Here is an 18,099-nt window from a genome sequence, read left to right as displayed (position 1 = left end):
AATGGAAGTTAACTAGAACAATTATTTTATAATAAATACAAATAATTTGAGTCAACTTCCATTGTATTCCAAGAGTTGCCGGTTTGTACCTTTTTATTAATGCGTCTTGGTTGAAAAGTTAAGTATCGACAGTACCTTTAACCTCCACAGGAATTGACCCTACATCTTATTTTATTGTAACGAACTAGCTGAGCCTGATGCGGCATGAATGATGTAGGACAAGTCATATCTTGCATGTCTTAAATTGCCTTAGGATGTTTGCCAGAATTCCTATGTAATGCTCTTGTATCTATGACTTGTGATTCAGGTGTAGAGTCAATGAAGTGACAGTCAACTGTAGTGGATGAGCACATACAGCCTGCAGAAATGTAAGAGGGTAAAAGAGCCTGTATCACACCATTCTTTGATCACATTTCAGACAATTTCACCTTCTGACAGACCGGAAACCAGTATGGTATTGGTAGACAGTAGTCTACAGTGGCTTGCTTCTGCAAGACAAAGGTTGGTGACTGGTAAACATATCTGGGAGCGCCATATCCCAGATACTATACTGCAGCATTTCAATTAGAATTGCTACGTTGTCACTTTCAGGAGTTCAAAAGAATGTTCAACATTTGGCATCCTGTGGGATCCGGTTCAGCACACCGCAGTGCAAAATCACTGGTTTAAAAATCATCTTGCATCCCAACTAACTGTTACGTTAATGTTTTAAGTATCCCTATATTCTGTTATTACGGTGCTAGTGATTAGTACGCCTGCGCGGAAGTCTGCTGATGGACCTGGTTGGAGTGCAATGGCAACCGTGTACTGTGGAAATACGGTTTAGTAAACGTTGTTAAACTGGAACCTAGTCGGTGTCATTTTAAGTTAACGTTGGTAGCAGAAGATGGCAAATAACTACAATGTGCCACCTCGCTTCGACGAGGAGAGGTCGTATGAAAATTGGAAAAATGAACTTGGAAACTGGACACTGGTTACTTACTAATCTGGACGAGAAAAAGCAAGCACTTGTGGTATTATCGCTCGAGGAATAATACCACCGCAAGTGGTATTATGCCTCTGAGGATTTGAACAAGGATGATGGTATGGGAACTTTGATCAGAGCACTGGTTTCTGTCTTTCTTAAAGAAGAGAAAGACGGTGCCTACGAGGCATATTCAAGCTGACAGTCCCTAGAGACATTTCTGTTGCGTTGACGGACTACATAATTGATTTCGAACAGCGGTACAATAGGATGCGCAAGTACGACATGGTTCTCCTGGATGCAGCTTTCAAGTTGCTAGATACTGCCTGTCTGGATGGTAGGGAGATAAGCCCTGCTTGTACTGTGCTGACTTGAGTCAATGAATTCGGCACTAAAAATACTTTGGTGAATTGTCGTCTCGCGCCAGTAACAGATGGAATGCAAGTGTGACGCATCAGAGAAAAGGCGCCAACAAGTCACGTTCTCAAGATAACCAGACGAGGGCGCCATTGCCCGCCACAAATCCACTGGACAGGTATGGATGGAGATCAAAATGTGCTATTTGTCAAAGCACTTACCATTGGGTTAAAGACTCCTCATAAAAATGAGCACGTTTAACTAACAGAGGAAAATGTAAACACAGAGAGAGCAGTGTAACATTACACTGCTTTCAAACATCTGCTTCTGAGATCTTTATAGTTGAATCCTTAGGATCTGCTGTGATCGATACTGCATGTACACACAGTGTGTGGCGCAAAATGCCTTGATGGCTATGTCAGAGTACAAAATATGATTGACACCAAGCAACAGCGCTTTCAAATTTGGAGATGGGAGAATCGTCTTTTCTACCAAGAGAGTCAAGATGCCAGCAAAAATTGGTCAGACTAAGTGTCACATTGAAACAGGTGGTCCCTACAGATGTCCCCTTACTATTAAGCAAAGCTTCCCTCAAGAAGGCTGTACTAGACATAAAAATGACAAGGCAGTGGTGTTTAAACAACCAGTGACCCTTGAACTTACTACCTCAGGTCACTATTGTGTAAACATTTTAGACAAGTACATCATACAGAGTCCATGTAAAAAATGAGATTCTTACAGACACAGCTCATGGAGATTCTAACAGTCACAAAGAACAGGAACACAGGAAAAGCTAGTATTGTTAAAAATTTACAAACAGTTTTGACATGCTACAGTTGACAGACTTCAGAAATTTCTCAGCTGGCTTCCAAGTACAATGAAACAGTGTCTAAATCTACACGAGCTAGGACCAAGTGTTTGGTACCTTCACATAATCAACCACTTCACACGCTTCAGTGCTGGAAGCATTTGTGAATACAAAGAAACCCAGTGAAATCGTCAAGCATTTCATTCATTCCTGGATAAGTGTGCATGTCCCGCCCCAGAAATTGTACAGTGACAATGGAGGAGAATTCAATAATAATTAAATAAGAGAAATGGCTGGAGAAATTACAACATGGATATAAAGACAACTGCTGCATACAGTCCATGGAGCAATGGACTTCTGGAGAGACACAATCGAACACTCACAGAGATTATGCTGAAAGTGAAGCAAGACAAGTGAAGCAAGACAATGTGACTGGAAAACAGCCCTAGAGTGGGCTTTGATGGCAAAAAAAAACCTCAATGCACAATGTTCATGGCTACAGCCCATACCAACTCGTTTTTCGGGCAGAACCCTAATTTTCCCTCTGTACTTGTTGACAAGATTTGATTTGAGATGCAGCAAGAAAAGCATTCACAGAAGCTGAGTGTTCAGAGAGAATTCGCAAGGCACTGCGTAAACAGCTTTGACCCACCGATGAGAAGTACGAGGCTGGAAACAAAGTCTACTACAAACGAGTTGACTGTCAAGAGTGGAAAGGAGTAGACATTGGCCAAGATGGTGTGGTGATATTTGTGAGGCACCATTGTCAGGGTGCAACACTCACGATGGGTGAAAGTAAATGATCAAAAAAGATGGAGCGGCTGTTGCTGAGAATCAGCCTCTGACTACAAATTACAAAAAGGACACATTAACAGACACAAACCTACCAGATGTGCATCCAGTGATATGGACACTGAAACGGACACAAGAAATGGAGTAGAAACAAGTAATACTGTTGAGGGTTCAAATGAGGAAAACGTTCAACAGCCACATGTGTTAAGACAACATGGTTGTTCCAATATGAAAACTGGACAAACCATTAAATACATGGACAGAGAAACTGGTATTCCACACACAGCAACCGTCATTGGACGAGCAGGAAAAGAGAAAGGAAATCACCAGAAGTGGTACAACTTGCAGTACTCTGAACCAGCTACACGTTCTGATACAACAGGGTCAGCTGACCTGTCACTTGTAGATCATCTCAAAATTGAACCAATGGAAAATCGAGAAACACAGAATGACATTCAAAATGATGTACTTGAAACAAAGTATCTGTCATTTGACTCAGCTAAACTAGATGAGCTCAGTAATTGGAGGAAAAATTGAATGTTTGAGGAAGTCAAAGAGATTGGCCAAAAATGTGTCTCAACAAGGTCGGAGTGTACCCTTAAATAATCCTTAACTGGTATAGTGCCAAAAACACTTCTAGAGGTTTTGAGGAGCTGGCTGCTAAAGAACTCCCAAAAGACTCACCGACATGCGCCTCAGAGTCACTCAGATTGCTGCTTACCGTGACCTGCCATAAAAAATGGAAACTTCATTCCATGGACCTCATCTGTATTTTTACAGGGAACAGAGCTGTCAAGGGACATTCACATCTGACCTCTGCCTGCAGCTAAAACCATTTGTCTTCAGTGATGCTTCCCTAGGGAACCTTACAGATGGAGGCACACAAGGTGGACATCTAATCGTGTTAATGGGTGAAGGAAGATTCTCACCTATCTATTAGCAGTCAAAAAGGATCAGAAGTGTTGTCCGAAGCACACTTGCTGGAGAAACCCTTGCTATTGCGGATGGAATTGACAATGCCATCTTTCTAGCAACTCTGTTCTCAGAGCTTACCACTGGTGAGACAAAACGGCACATTCTACCTATAGTTTGTGTCACTGACAACTACTCCTTCGTTGATGCTGTCAAGTCAACCAAGTCTGTCACAGAGCAAAGACTTCGTCTTGAGATTAGTAGCGTCAAGAAATTTTTTCAAGCACAGAAAATCCAGACGATTCTGTGGTCGGCCACAAAGGAACAGCTTTCTTGACTGTCTGTCTAAAAAGGGAGTATCCGGTCTTGTGCTCCTAAAGGCACTCGGTAATGGAATGTGGCAGCTTGAGTAATACAAATAAAAACTTTGTCACACATCCCATTTGTAATGGGCAACTTAAATAATACTTTGGACATTGAATTATTTTGTTTTATTTGTCTTTGAAGAAAAGTGGGAGATTCATTTAGTTAATGTTTTAAGTATCCCTGCTATCAATCTAATAGTATGCCTACGCTGAAGTCTCTCTGTTGATGGACCTGGCCTGAGTGCAATGACAACTATGTACTGTGGAAATACGGTTTAGTAAACGTTGTTAAACTGGAACCTAGTCGTTGTGTCATTTTAAGTAGTTCCAGTAGGTCATCTTGTTTCATGCCGTTGGGTTTTGTCATGCTAAACAAATAGTTTGATCTCACAATACCTGGAGAAGTGTTTCATGTCTCAGGAAGCATGTATTGCTTGGGTAAAGTTAAACATTCTAGCAGGTACCAAAATGTATGTAAGTTGCTGTCTCCAGTTCGGGGCGTGACACCGTCACCAAACGGTTACAGACTCTAGTCCAAGGAGTATCCACAAGTTACACTGGAGGGAACGCAAGTATTGCAGTGCAAGGGGATCGATCAGAGCAAAATCCTTCATAGATTCACTGACCTTGATCACATTCAGTTATGAGGAGTTATTTTGGATGTAAGGTGACTTGTAGATCAGGACGATCCCTCAAATGCTCTGGTTTCATTTCAGGTTGTCTTCATTGCAATTGAGCTGCACATCAGAGGATTCTTAGCGATGTATAATATTGATGTGGTTCCTGATTGTGATGCACCGATATTACATTTTTGGCCAATACCGATATCCGCTATTTTCCTTGCCAAAAAAACGATACCGATATTTAACATTTTAGTGACTTTTTTTAAGCATTCTAGTACAGTTAAATAGTTAACACCCACACATGGATACAGCGGTCTAAGGCACCCTCATGTCAGTGCAAGAGGCATCACTACAGTCCCTGGTTCGAATCCAGGCTGTATCACATCCGGTCGCGATTGGGAGTCCTATAGGGCAGTGCACAATTTGCCCAGCTTCGTCCAGGGTAGGCCGTCATTGTAAGTAAGAATTTGTTCTTTACTGACTTGCCTAGTTAAATAAAGGTCACACACACTGACCAAAAAAGTTATTTTGTTGGCATTTACGTATGGCCCCATTACCAGTAAAACATAATCTAAACCTGTTTCTTTCATTTACGTATGGCCCCATTACCAGTAAAACATAATCTAAACCTATTTCTTTCATTTACGTATGGCCCCATTACCAGTAAAACATAATCTAAACCTATTTCTTTCATTTACGTATGGCCCCATTACCAGTAAAACATAATCTAAACCTATTTCTTTCATTTACGTATGGCCCCATTACCAGTAAAACATAATCTAAACCTGTTTCTTTCATTTACGTATGGCCCCATTACCAGTAAAACATAATCTAAACCTGTTTCTTTCATTTACGTATGGCCCCATTACCAGTAAAACATAATCTAAACCTATTTCTTTCATTTACGTATGGCCCCATTACCAGTAAAACATAATCTAAACCTGTTTCTTTCATTTACGTATGGCCCCATTACCAGTAAAACATAATCTAAACCTATTTCTTTCATTTACGTATGGCCCCATTACCAGTAAAACATAATCTAAACCTGTTTCTTTCATTTACGTATGGCCCCATTACCAGTAAAACATAATCTAAACCTGTTTCTTTCATTTACGTATGGCCCCATTACCAGTAAAACATAATCTAAACCTGTTTCTTTCATTTACGTATGGCCCCATTACCAGTAAAACATAATCTAAACCTATTTCTTTCACTTGCTGTGCTGTTTCGTTGTTTCATTCTGAACCAGGATTGCGTCATACATGTCAAGCGGTGAAGTTTCAGCTCTATCTGTCCGTGGCCTCTTCCTCGGTGCGCACTGTCACTGTGTCCGTTTCCATCTTGTCCAGCTGTGTATGTAACATTTCACGTAAACCCTGTTTCTTGTCTGCATCAAAGTAGCGGTCCTTGTACATAGCATCGAGCATGGCGGCGACAGTAAGGAGAGAATGCCACCGAATCGCTTGTTCACAGCCTGTGTGGGCAGTTTTGTTGTCGGGGCAAACTGTTGTCAAGGGCAACTGTTTCATTCGCCAATGTGGGCCAGTAAAAACATCCACCTCGTCGGGAAAAGGGGCCATCTTCACTCCATATAAACTAGTCAGCACTTACGCCACACACTAGCTGCTAGCTAACTGGTTAGCTTAGCATTGACGAAGTCAGAATGGGCATGCACACTCCATTGTTATGTGACAGAATCGATGGCTTTAGAATACGAATACTACACTGAACAAAAATATAAATGCACCATGTAAAGTGTTTGTCCCATGTTCCATGAGCTGAAAAAGAAGATTCCAGAAATGTTCCATAGGCACATAAAGCTTCTCAAATTTTGTGCATATTTGTTGACATCCCTGCCAGTTTTGTTGAGCTGGTGTTTCAATACCATGACAGAGGGTATCACGTCTGCTGCAGGCGCAGTTGATGATCTTATTTCTAGAGTCAGTTGTTCAAATGGAGCTAGCTAGTGTGTTCATGTTTCAAACTTGTTCTCAAATAGCAGCAGCGGTATGACAACCAACATATTCATGAGCATGCAATATGACTTTCCTCAGTACGAAATCCTTGACGACCCACTTTGCTGTCAGACTCAGCATCCTCATGGGGTTGATATTGCTGGTCCAAATGTGATGCTATCACTTTGTAACTCCGGTAGGGCAAAATCTGAAAAATAGTACCCCCCCCCTCAAAAAAAAGTGTACCAGTGCTCGACCAGTTGACGAAAGCCAACATCACCCACGACAGAGAACGGTTGATTGTGAAGGGCAATGAATTACATTATCTTGGCGTTAATGGATTTCACCTTTGAGTTGTCTCGCTGAAATGTCCTTACTCTTTCAAATGACTGCTCGACTTGTTGACTGCTCGATCCATACAGCAGATATTATGGGCTAGGTTAGGAATGCTGTGTTGCACGTGCAGCGCAAAATTTTACGTGGCATCATTACGTCATGTACCTACGTTATATGCAAAGATGTTCTCATCTATCTGTGTTATATAGGTATGCACGTCAGCTTTGACATCGGTGTTGCACATCAGCGTTAAACTAGACATCAGGCTGATACCGATGTTGGCATTTTTAGCTAATATCTCCCATTTCTGATATGTTCACCGATATATCGTGCATCCCTAGTTCCTGAGATGTTAGACACTTCTCCAGGCCTTTTGAGATCTGCTCATCTGTACAGTGTGACTGCAATGATGACTACCTGGAACATTTGTGGATGCTTTGCAGATCCACAAGTGGTGTTCCAGGTTGTCTTTTTTTATTTAGTTTTTTTTTTTTTACAGATAATCTAATTTAATGCCTGGAGAAGTGTGTAACATCTTATCAACAATATAGCAATCTTCTGAGTTGCAGAGTGCCACTGCTAAATGCCTTAAATGCCACCTCACATTTGAGTTCCAAGTAATCTTGTTTTGTGTTCACTTGTAGAAGCTTGCTATAGCGTTTCAATGTCATTCCTGATGGGTCTCGTTCCCCTGCTCTGATGTTGCATACATCAACCAATTCTGCATGCCACGTCATCGACTGACAGATTGCTATAACATATGTGGTTAAGGTGAAAACACACTGGTAAGAATGGGTGCGTTCAAGTAGATCACTTTTGTCAAGTCAGGGCCCATCTTTGCTTTTTCAAATTGTCCGACTTGCGCCTATGTCGACTGCATGAACTTTACAAAATCATGTGATCGAAGGTCATGAAGTTTTGACTGCAGTCAACTGCAAGTTTCTGCAATTGCGCTTTGCCAACTTCATCCTGCAGCCATCGCCTGCATTGTGGGAGGCTCTGTTGTCACCCAATCATATGGTGTTTTTGTTTGACCCACTGGAACATTACTGAAACAGGAACCAACTTTGCTGGGATTCATATATAGCAGGCTAGTGGATAAAAACAAATGGATGTGATATTTGAGGCTCTCTCGTTCATTGATTTTACAATGTACACACAGGATTTCAGTTTGAGAGTTAATGATATTGGGGTTGGAAACCCCATCCCCAAAAAGTTAAACAACACTGCCATGTTGATCTAAACCTTGCTGTTGGAAAACCACAGTTAGCGTCCGACTTTCGGCTGTCGAAGTTGCACCTACCTCCCCTGACTTCAATCCTCGACTTTCGTCTACAGTTGGTTGCTTTAGCCTTAGCACTCAAATGCGCTCAATGCCTGTTGTGTTTTTCACAACCCCCGCCGGTACCGTTTGACATGACTACTGTCTACCTACCGAACATTCTGGCCGATTCTACTCGTAGAATGTTTTGGCCCACTCGGTTGTCAGTAGAGATTAGCCAATCAGAGAGCACAGACCTCTGCAAAAAGGGAGCAATTTTTTTTATTTTTTAAATAGGGCCTTTTCACGGTGTTCAACTACTTAAAAGCATATTCATTAGTTAATAAAAATGGGCTTCGTCTATAGAAATAGGTCCTGCCTCTCGCTAAATGGTAGAAAGCAGATTATTCAGTCGACATTCCTATTGGTCCTATGGCAACCATCTACAGTACATTCCGAAAGTATTCAGACCCCTTGACTTTTTCCACATTTTGTTACATTACAGCCTTATTCTAAAATTGATTAAATAGCTTTTTTTCCCTCATCAATCTACACACAGTACCCCATAATGACAGTGAAAACATATTTTTTGAAATGGTCATTTTATTAAAAATAAAGATACCTTATTTACACAAGTATTCAGACCCTTTGCTATGAGACTCAAAATTGAGCTCCGGTGCATCCTGTTTCCATCGATCATTGTTTCTACAACTTGATTGGAGTCCACCTATGGTAAATTCAATTGTTGGGACGTGATTTGGAAAGGCACATACCTTTCTATATAAGATTCCACAGTTGACAGTGCATGTCAGAGAAAAAACCAAGCCATGAGGTCGAAGGAATTGTCCGTAGAGCTCTGAGACAGGATTGTGTCGAACCACAGATCTGGGGAAGGGTACCAAAAAATGTCTGCAGCATTGAAGGCCCCCAAGAACACAGTGGCCTCCATTCTTAAATGGAAGAAGTTTGGAACCACCGAGACTCTTACTAGAGCTGGCCAAACTGAGCAATCAGGGGAGAAGGGCATTGGTGAGAGAGGTGACCAAGAAACCGATGGTCACTCTGACAGAGCTCCAGAGTTCCTCTGTATAGATGGGATAACCTTCCAGAAGGACAACCATCTCTGCAGCACTCCACCAATCCGGCCTTAATGGTAGAGTGGCCAGACGGAAGCCACTCCTCAGTAAAAGGCACATAACAGCCCGCTTGGAGTTTTCCAAAAGGCACTTAAAGACTTTCAGACCATGAGAAACAAGATGCTCTGGTCTGATGAAACCAAGATTGAACTCTTTGGCCTGATTGCCAAGTGTCACATCTGGAGGAAACCTGGCACACTACGGTGAAGCATGGTGGTGGCAGCATCATGCTGTGGGGATTTTAAAAAAGGGGAAGATGAACGGCGCAAAGTATAGAGAGATTCTTGATGAAAACCTGCTCCTGCGCACTCAGGACCTCAGACTGGTTCACCTTCCAACAGGAAAACGACCCTAAGCACATAGCCAAGACAATGCATGAGTGGCTTCGGGACAAGTCTCTGAATGCCCTTGAGTGGCCCGGACTTGAACCCGATCAAACATCTCTGGAGAGACCTGAAAATAGTTGTGCAGCGACGCTCCCCATCCAACCGGACAGAGTTTGAGAGGATCTGCAGAGACGAATGGGAGAAACTCCCCAAATACAGGTGTGCCAAGCTTGTAGCGTCATACCCTAGACTCAAGTCTGTAATTGCTGCCTAAGGTGCTTCAACAAAGTACTGAGTAATAGGTCTGAATACTTATGTAAATGTGATATTTAAGTTTTTTTATACATTTGCACCAAAAAATTACCTGTTTTTGCTTTGTCATTGTGTGTCTAGATTGAGGGATATTTTTTTGTTTTAATCCATTTTTAAATAAGGCTGTAATGTAACAAAATGTGGAAAAAGTCAAGGGGTCTGAATACTTTCCGAATGCACTGTGTAATGAAGTGGCAGCTACATTCATAAAGCCATTAGATTCAGTTAGTCATAGTACACTACGTTTTATTATGGCGACAATTTTAGTACTCATCACTGCATTCTCTACCAGAAAGTTTGTTGTCCCTCTTCCATGTCACATGGGTTGATACATTGCTTTGTTTTAATTTGTAAAGCCTTTTAACAAAAAGTCCCACTATACTTAACATCATTACTAAACTTTAGACATGAGTTACCACAGCTGGTCTCAGGGATGGCTACCACTGGAAACGTATTTGGTCTCTACTGTTAGGTAAATCAGCTTTTAGTTTTCTTGCACCTTATTTGTGGAACACTCTTCAACATGTTCTTACATTTGATGTTCTGGTGCCTCTAGGACAATTCAGAAAGCTGATTGAGGACCTTATTACTGTTGTTTGTTTTTTATGACCATGATATTCTTTCTCCTTGCATTCTGTATTTATATATTGATGTGTGTATTTTCTGTAATATATGTAATTCAGGGCTCATCTGTAAAATAGACCTTGGTCTCAGTATGACCCTGATAAAATAAAGGTTAAATTAATAGAAATACAATCTGGCTAGTTACAAAAAGGGCTTTGTACAACAGTAGCCGCATTGACGCAGCTAGTTTGTTAGTTAACATTGGCTGGCTACTAGTAATAAGTCGTTCGCGAATTTGGTGAATGTTGGGAATCGCATCGGTGAAAGATTCATTAATTTGCCTTCATGATTTGCATACTGCTACCAAAGACAGTACAGTATGAAGGTATGCAGAAACTGCTTCTCCCGATATAAATCTCAGATGACGCTTGTAGACGATGTCATGAAGACGTTGGCTCGCTAAACTCATGTGCAGAAACACGTAATTAGGTCTAACGGTGATCTCGTGCCGAACTGCGCATGTGTCAAATCAAAGGCACTCCGATATAGTTGTTTTTGATGAAAATAGAAACGTATTAGCTTGTCACTCATGAGGTTGGAGTAATAACATATTCAACTACTTAAGACATTTGCTAGAATCCAGGTTGTGGCCTTGGATTTCGAGAAAATTAACAACTAAGGAACTATTTTTCACTTATCATTGACTCCTCAAACCCCGGCCTGGTCTGTTTCGCAAGCGTTCCAGGAAGTTTCGCGAGCTTCAAACAACAATTATCAGCAAATAAATTACAAAATCATTCTCTGAAGACGGTAAATAATAAATTTAGCTGGCGAACTAATAAACATTTTATTTTAAGGAGCATATCACAAGCTGACATACTGGTAGCCTACTGTTCGGGCTTTACATGAGATATATGCATTTTCTTCATGTTTCTAGGTCGACTTTCAAGTATTTTGAATGAGGAGCCAAATGATGCGGCTCTTTTAGGAGAACAAAGCCAAATGATGCGGCTACAGATGTGGCTGACCGAAAAGACTCAGAACAAATATATTTATAACTAACCCACGATAGACCACAGCCTGTCGTTTCCAATGGGATCAAACAGTCATAGTGGACAGAAAAAGCAAGGAGGGGGGCAGAGGCAAGCATGAGCCAGTGAGATCCTATTGGCGCGATCTAGCATACATTTGCTTATTTTCTTTAGAGAACGCCTACCCTGAAGTGGGCGTGTGCAGTAACTCAATTCACCCTTGCACTCCTAAACAACGGAGGGTAAAATCTACAAAACTTTGTCCACTGTTTAACAGATTTTAGTTTTGGTAACCGAAAACTGTATTTAGATCAAACGTTTCATCGATGAGAAAGTTAGCATAATGTTGGCCAAAATCCAACTAGCTTCATTTACTCCCGCTGCTGGCCACTGGGCTTCCTCTCATCATGTGTGGAACCGCCAACCGGATGCTTCACACTTTTATACCTATATCTGTGCTCATAATGCTGGCTACCATTCTTCTGGCTACCACTAGCGTTACGCCGGGGGACATTCACAATAAAGCTTAAGAAAGCGACGCTACTGCCACCTTCTGGTTTGGACTATTTTAACAAGGCTGACGGACTGTGATCTGCCGTCTGAAAACAAAAAAAGATTAACTGCCAACACTGTTCAGATCTGCTAAATATTCTCGGCCGGCAAACATTCGAATTACCGGTGAATGTCAAACGTACCGGTGTGTCCGAGCCTTTAGCTGATACGTAAAATACCTATGGAGGCGTTTTAAATTCTGGCAGGCGTCAGCAACGCCTGGGCAGAGGAACGCGCCCAAAATATGCGCAGGACGACTGCACTACTTTTGGAACGCGCCCAATACCTTACCACGACGCTACGTGTACGATCAAGGGGGAGGGGCACGTAAACAGAATTCTAAACAAAGGAGAGCGATTCAGTTTTTATTTCAACGTCTTTGTAGAGAGTCGAAAGGTAAGAATATTAATAATTGTACATTATTAGTTCCTGCAAAAAGTGTTTGACGATAGAGCTCTGGCAAAAATGCATGCACCGTTTTCTCCTTTGCCAATGCAATTTCGATGCATTTACCATCAGCTCTATGCAGCGCCATTACTGTGTAGGGTAAATGAACAAAATGGCCATATTATTACTGAGGACGTGCATCTTCCTCGTTATGAATTTTTGCTAACTATTTCCATGCCCCCCACCATTCCAAAACTTCATAGAATATTGCACACTCCTTATTTATTTTGGTTTTATTTATTTTGGTCGATAATGTACTTTTGCAAAGGGCAGTAACTTGCATTTGATGAGTGCACAGGCCGTGATTAACGTTGCCTCGCACATGGATAGCAGAATCAGTGGGTGACTTTTACGACTGCATGATGTTACCATTGGGTCTTGCTAAGTTGCTTTGTATCAAACTGTATTGTGATTTTAATAATGCAGTTAATAACTTATCTGACCATGCAAAGGAAATGTTTTAATTTGTCCTCTGTATCTCTTGTCACCAGTTTGGAGTCATGCCTATACGTCGTGCAGCTAGGACACCACCGCAGGAGATGCCCCCCTCGGCTGCACCAGAGGGAGGTGAGTTCAAGAATCTCAACATGAACACGAACGCTATGGGGTTCATATCAATGATGTATATAAACCCTGGATTGCTGATGCTATGTATTGTTATTTGAGAGGTTTGACGCAAATGGTAGACCATATTGGGACTCCACAGTAGTGGAAACAGTACAATTAGTCATCTCTAAAAACAAATCTACTTTTTTTTAAAAAATTTATGTTTAGCTCACATACACCATAATGTGTACTTAAAAATGATGTGAGCTAAACATTTTTTTTTAAATTATAAAGTATATATGTTTTAAGATTACTAATGTTACTGTCCCCACTACTTGGGATTTGCAATGTCTGTAATAGAATAAATGTGGCAAAAACGAATGTTGAAAATAATACATTTTATTTCTATGGCTTCCAAACTATTTTTTACCATTTTGGGGGAGTGCCAAGATGATGGAGTCAAGGTGGTTTCAACACAGCGCCCTCATGTGTCATCTAGTGTGTAATAGATAGACATATCTATCAATCTATCAATCATTGGTTCGTATGTACCCAGCATTGACAGGCTAGGAGTGAAAATGGTAAGCACTTGGCAGGACTTGATTCTTGCCCCCAATTGAGTCCCATTTGTCAGTCACTTATCGAATCCTTTCATACTAGTGGTTTAAGAGTGGAATCGGACTTCTCAAATATTTGACATTGTTCTGAGTTCTTGTTGAGTGGTATGTGAATAAAGCATGACATCTGCTTGCTGAATTAACGTATTCAATCTCTTGTCTTCTCTTTCCCCCCACATCTCTCTCCAGAGCCTGATGCCAGTTCTGAGGAGTCTGCCTCTGTTGAGGAGGAGCAGGAGATGACACCCACTGCCCTAGTAGCCAAGGAGGGGGAGGGCACAGGTGAAGGAGAGACAAAAGAGAATGGTGACAAACCTGAGGGAGAGAAAGCTGATGAATCGACTGGAGAGAAGACTGCTGAGGGGGACGAGTCTGAGAAGAAAGAGTGAGTTGCTTGTGCTCATACCCTGTGGTTGTTGCTTCCATATTGGTGTAGATGCATGTTTAATTGCTCTTTGTTTTGTTGGTTGGTTGCAGAGAGGATGGAGTGAAAGAGAAAGTCAAGAAGCCAGTGAAAAGGGCCATTCCTGCCTGGGCAACCATGTCTGCCAGCAAACGTGCAACGCTCACTAATAAGAGCACCTCCACCATGCAGCTGCCTAAGATGGACGACATCCTCATCGAGGCCATTGAGGTCTGTACACAACACACTTACCTTTGTATTATGTAGTTCTCCCTTATTCCCCACGAATGCAACACCTGCAACTCATCATATTTCCTCTGCAGTCCTGCAAGGAGAAGACTGGGGCCTCAGCCCATTCTGTCATGAAGTATATTGTGAAGAAATACCCTAACCTAGAGAAGAGGAAATTCCTCCTCAAGAAGGCTCTCAAGAGGCAGCTGGAGAAGGGCACTGTCAAACAGGTGAGGAGTCCTTATCACTGACCAAAGCTTACCATGTATTAACATGAATTGCAAATGGTAGGCAGCAGTCTTAGTGTTTTCGATCTGTGGGTTACTTGTTGTGGTGCCCTATATCCTGTGTGTCTGGTGTTTTATCTGCCTGCGTACTCCTGATGCTTTACCTTTTGATTCACTCTCACAGCTAAAGGGTAAAGGCCTTTCTGGGAGCTTTACCATTGGGAAGCAGTCCCCTAATAAACCAACTACTAAAGGGGTAGGTCGTTTTCAGTCGCCTCTCTACAAACTTCAACACTAACAATTACAATTGACCATTATGTGATTGTTCCATTGGCTTTGAGCAGGCAGAGTTTGGATATTAGATAATATATGCCATTTAGCAGACACTTTTATCTGAAATCATGCATGCCTACATTTTTTGTACTGGAACTGAACCCACTATCCTGGCGTTGCCAGCACCATGCTCTACCAACTGAGCTACAGAGCACCACTGTGTTTGACAGTGATTCTGATTGTGATGGTTTGGTGCTAGAAGCCGATCATCGTGGCACCTGGGTTGAAGGCAGAGACCCTTGGGGATGCTCTGCCCCTGATCATCACACGGCTATGTGAGCCCAAAGAGGCGTCTTATATCCTGATCAAGAAATATGTGGAGCAGCACTTCCCTCAACTCAACGTGGAACATAGGTAAATACCTGTTTTACTGTTATATTGGGATGGGTGGGGTCTCTTATTCTCTGTTTGGAGTACGTAAACACATGCTAACTTACAGTATTACTTGACACAGCAATGCAACCCTTTGCACAACCCAAATCTACAGAATGTTTAATGCAGTACCTTTGAACTATGGGATGTCCATTAGTGGTGTCTATTGGTGGAGGTTAAAATAGAATTTCCAATGCAGTCACTATTTCATTCCTAGGCCAGATATCCTAAAGAGTGCCCTGGTGAGAGCTGTGGACAAGGGTCACCTGGAGCAGATCACTGGAAAAGGTGCCTCTGGAACGTTTCAGGTTAGCCTTATACCAAAGGGATGCACAATTCAGTGTACTTCATGAAGTCTGATGTTGGATCTCTGTTGTATGAGGTGTTTATCTCAGCCCCTCTTACTCTCTCACAGCTGAAGCGGGAAGGGGGCAAGTTCCTGCTGAAAGGTGGGCCCCTGGAGGACGCTATCATGACAGCCATTGTGGCAATGAACGAACCCAAGACTTGCAGCACCACCACACTCCGCAAATTCCTGTTAGAGACAAACCAGGACAGCATGGAGTACCGTGTGGGTAAGACCTGCTCCTTGACTCTCCTAAGAGAAACACTGCTTTGGCAAGATGTGAATACCTACCTGCAACTGCAGGAGCGCTCTCATTAACTAGGTTAAATCAGAGATGTAAAGATGTGTTATTGACCCTGGGCACTTCTCTTCCCTCAGTGAACAACCTGAAGAGGACCCTGCAGAAGTGCAAAATGATGGGCTGGATGGATCAGATCACTGGGAATGGGCTAAATGGAACCTACCAGCTCTGCTACCCTTACTACCCCAGGTAGAACACTACTATAGGAAGGTTACTATGTGATGTATATTGCTACCCTCTGTACATCATTACATTGCTACCATGTGACGTGTATTGCTGCCCTCTACATCATTGCATTACATGTGCTATACCAGGAACAGTATTTCCTGAAGTTCACTCACCTGGAACAGAAAGGTTAAAGATCAGACTGTCTCTTCTTATTCCACAGCCCAGCCATTCTGTTTCCTGAAAAAGTGAAAGAGCAGAAAGTGGCAGAGAAGGACAAACGCAGAAAGAGGGTTGACTTGTCTGATGAGGACTCTGATGAGGAGGAAGAGGACTCGTCCGAGGAAGAGGACTCAGATGATGAACCCCCTCCTAAGAGGTGAGTCCAAGATAAAATCCATTTAGAATATTTTGATTGATATTGTCATACATAGCAGTGAACCATTTGAAACTCACTAACAGTGTATTTGTTCAATACGATCCTTAGGAAAGCTGGGAAGAGGCCACCACCTAAAGCGCGTCGCCCTCCCCCCAGCAAGAAGTCTCGGCCTGCAAGTCAGTCAAGGGCTAAGGGCAAAAAAAGAGCTGCCCCAACGAAGAGGTCTGCACCCCCACCAGTCAAGGCACCCCCACCAGTCAAGGCACCCCCACCAGTCAAGGCACCCCCACCAGTCAAGAAAGCTGCACCTGCGAGCAAGCCCAAAACGCCCATTGTCAAAAAGCTGAGCAAGGCATCGAAGCGGCCAACGCCCAAAAAGTCACCTCCTGCAAAGAAGGCAGCAGCCAATTCTGCAGTGAAGGCCAAGCCAGCAGCTCGCAAGTCCCTGAGGGGGAAGAAGTGAGTTTACTATTGCCCAACAGAGGAAGTTTAACTGTAGCTCTGAAGACAGCGGTGCTCTGCCTCTATCCATGCTCTCTTTCGCATCATTGTTTTCCTCCAGTTTGGGGCTGTAGAATTATTTTCTCTGTGGGATTGGGATGTGGCAGTTATTAGTTCATGTCAATTTACTGTACTTGGGAACTGTTCAATTTCTGTGAACCCAACTTTTAATCTCCATTGTGTAGAATGGCCTCTTAAAATATGTAAAACTGCCTAGGTAAAGAAATGTGAAATTTCCATCTCTGCTTTTATTTCCCTCACACACTTAATTTTGATAATATGTAGGCAGAGATCCAGAATCAGTGACTTGTCTTTTAATTTTTGCATTTCATCCCAGTCCACTCTACCATGTTTTACTTGGACACATTCCTTTTATCAAATCATTTGTTTACCATTTTGGGAACTTTCTTCCTCTATAACATTTTTGATTTCTCTACATTTAATCGGGAATGAACTCAAATCTTAAAGGATATTGAGACTTATGTTATTAAGTGAATTTGAGAGCATAATGACAGCCAACTTTTCATGTAATGAATTATTGTTTATTACAAATTCTGTTATTTAAATGATTGTCTGAGTGAAACATCCATTACTGGGCCTGTGGTTAAAATACTTAATTTGATTGGAAACTAACTGATCAGGAAGCACTGTTTGTCATTGTGATTTTCAGTACTACTGCATAGTATTAGGGGATTTTTTTTTTGTGTGTGTGTGTGTGTAAACAAGTTAATCAAAGTGAATTGGTTGTGTCCTATACAACGGGAAGAAAGCAGACCAATACAATCTTCTACATTCTGTGTAATAGTGAAAGATTGTGAATAACACACTTCCTTTTGAAGGAGCGTAGCTCATACGTACCCTGCATGCATGCGTGTACTCTTTATGTTATGCTTTTTCCCAAGTCATTATTAAAATGGCTATATTTGTACTTCCTTCA

The 18,099-nt window shown here is 42.0% G+C and overlaps 1 protein-coding gene across 3 annotated transcripts; it reads left to right on the top strand.

Annotated features, from left to right (window-relative positions):
• Positions 1 to 1,215: 1,215 nt before the first annotated feature.
• On the top strand, positions 1,216 to 18,090 carry LOC106582993 (heterochromatin protein 1-binding protein 3). 3 transcript variants are annotated; one of them, XM_045705624.1, is made up of 12 exons: positions 1,216 to 1,499; positions 13,233 to 13,308; positions 14,094 to 14,289; positions 14,382 to 14,538; positions 14,631 to 14,768; positions 14,950 to 15,021; positions 15,298 to 15,452; positions 15,688 to 15,778; positions 15,886 to 16,045; positions 16,195 to 16,306; positions 16,506 to 16,661; positions 16,770 to 18,090. In XM_045705624.1, exons 2-12 carry the CDS (start codon positions 13,242 to 13,244, stop codon positions 17,122 to 17,124), a joined length of 1,659 nt encoding a protein of 552 aa, XP_045561580.1. In that variant the 5' UTR covers positions 1,216 to 1,499; positions 13,233 to 13,241; the 3' UTR covers positions 17,125 to 18,090. The 3 variants fall into 3 exon arrangements, with proteins under 3 accessions (XP_045561580.1, XP_045561581.1, XP_014022154.1); XM_045705625.1 differs by lacking the exon at positions 1,216 to 1,499 and adding an exon at positions 12,409 to 12,690 and having other exon boundaries at positions 15,301 to 15,452; XM_014166679.2 differs by lacking the exon at positions 1,216 to 1,499 and adding an exon at positions 12,409 to 12,690.
• Positions 18,091 to 18,099: the final 9 nt, after the last annotated feature.

The sequence above is a fragment of the Salmo salar genome, chromosome ssa22, assembly GCF_905237065.1.
Source record: "Salmo salar chromosome ssa22, Ssal_v3.1, whole genome shotgun sequence".
Lineage (NCBI taxonomy): Eukaryota > Metazoa > Chordata > Actinopteri > Salmoniformes > Salmonidae > Salmo > Salmo salar.
This window is presented reverse-complemented; position numbering and strand designations above follow the sequence as displayed.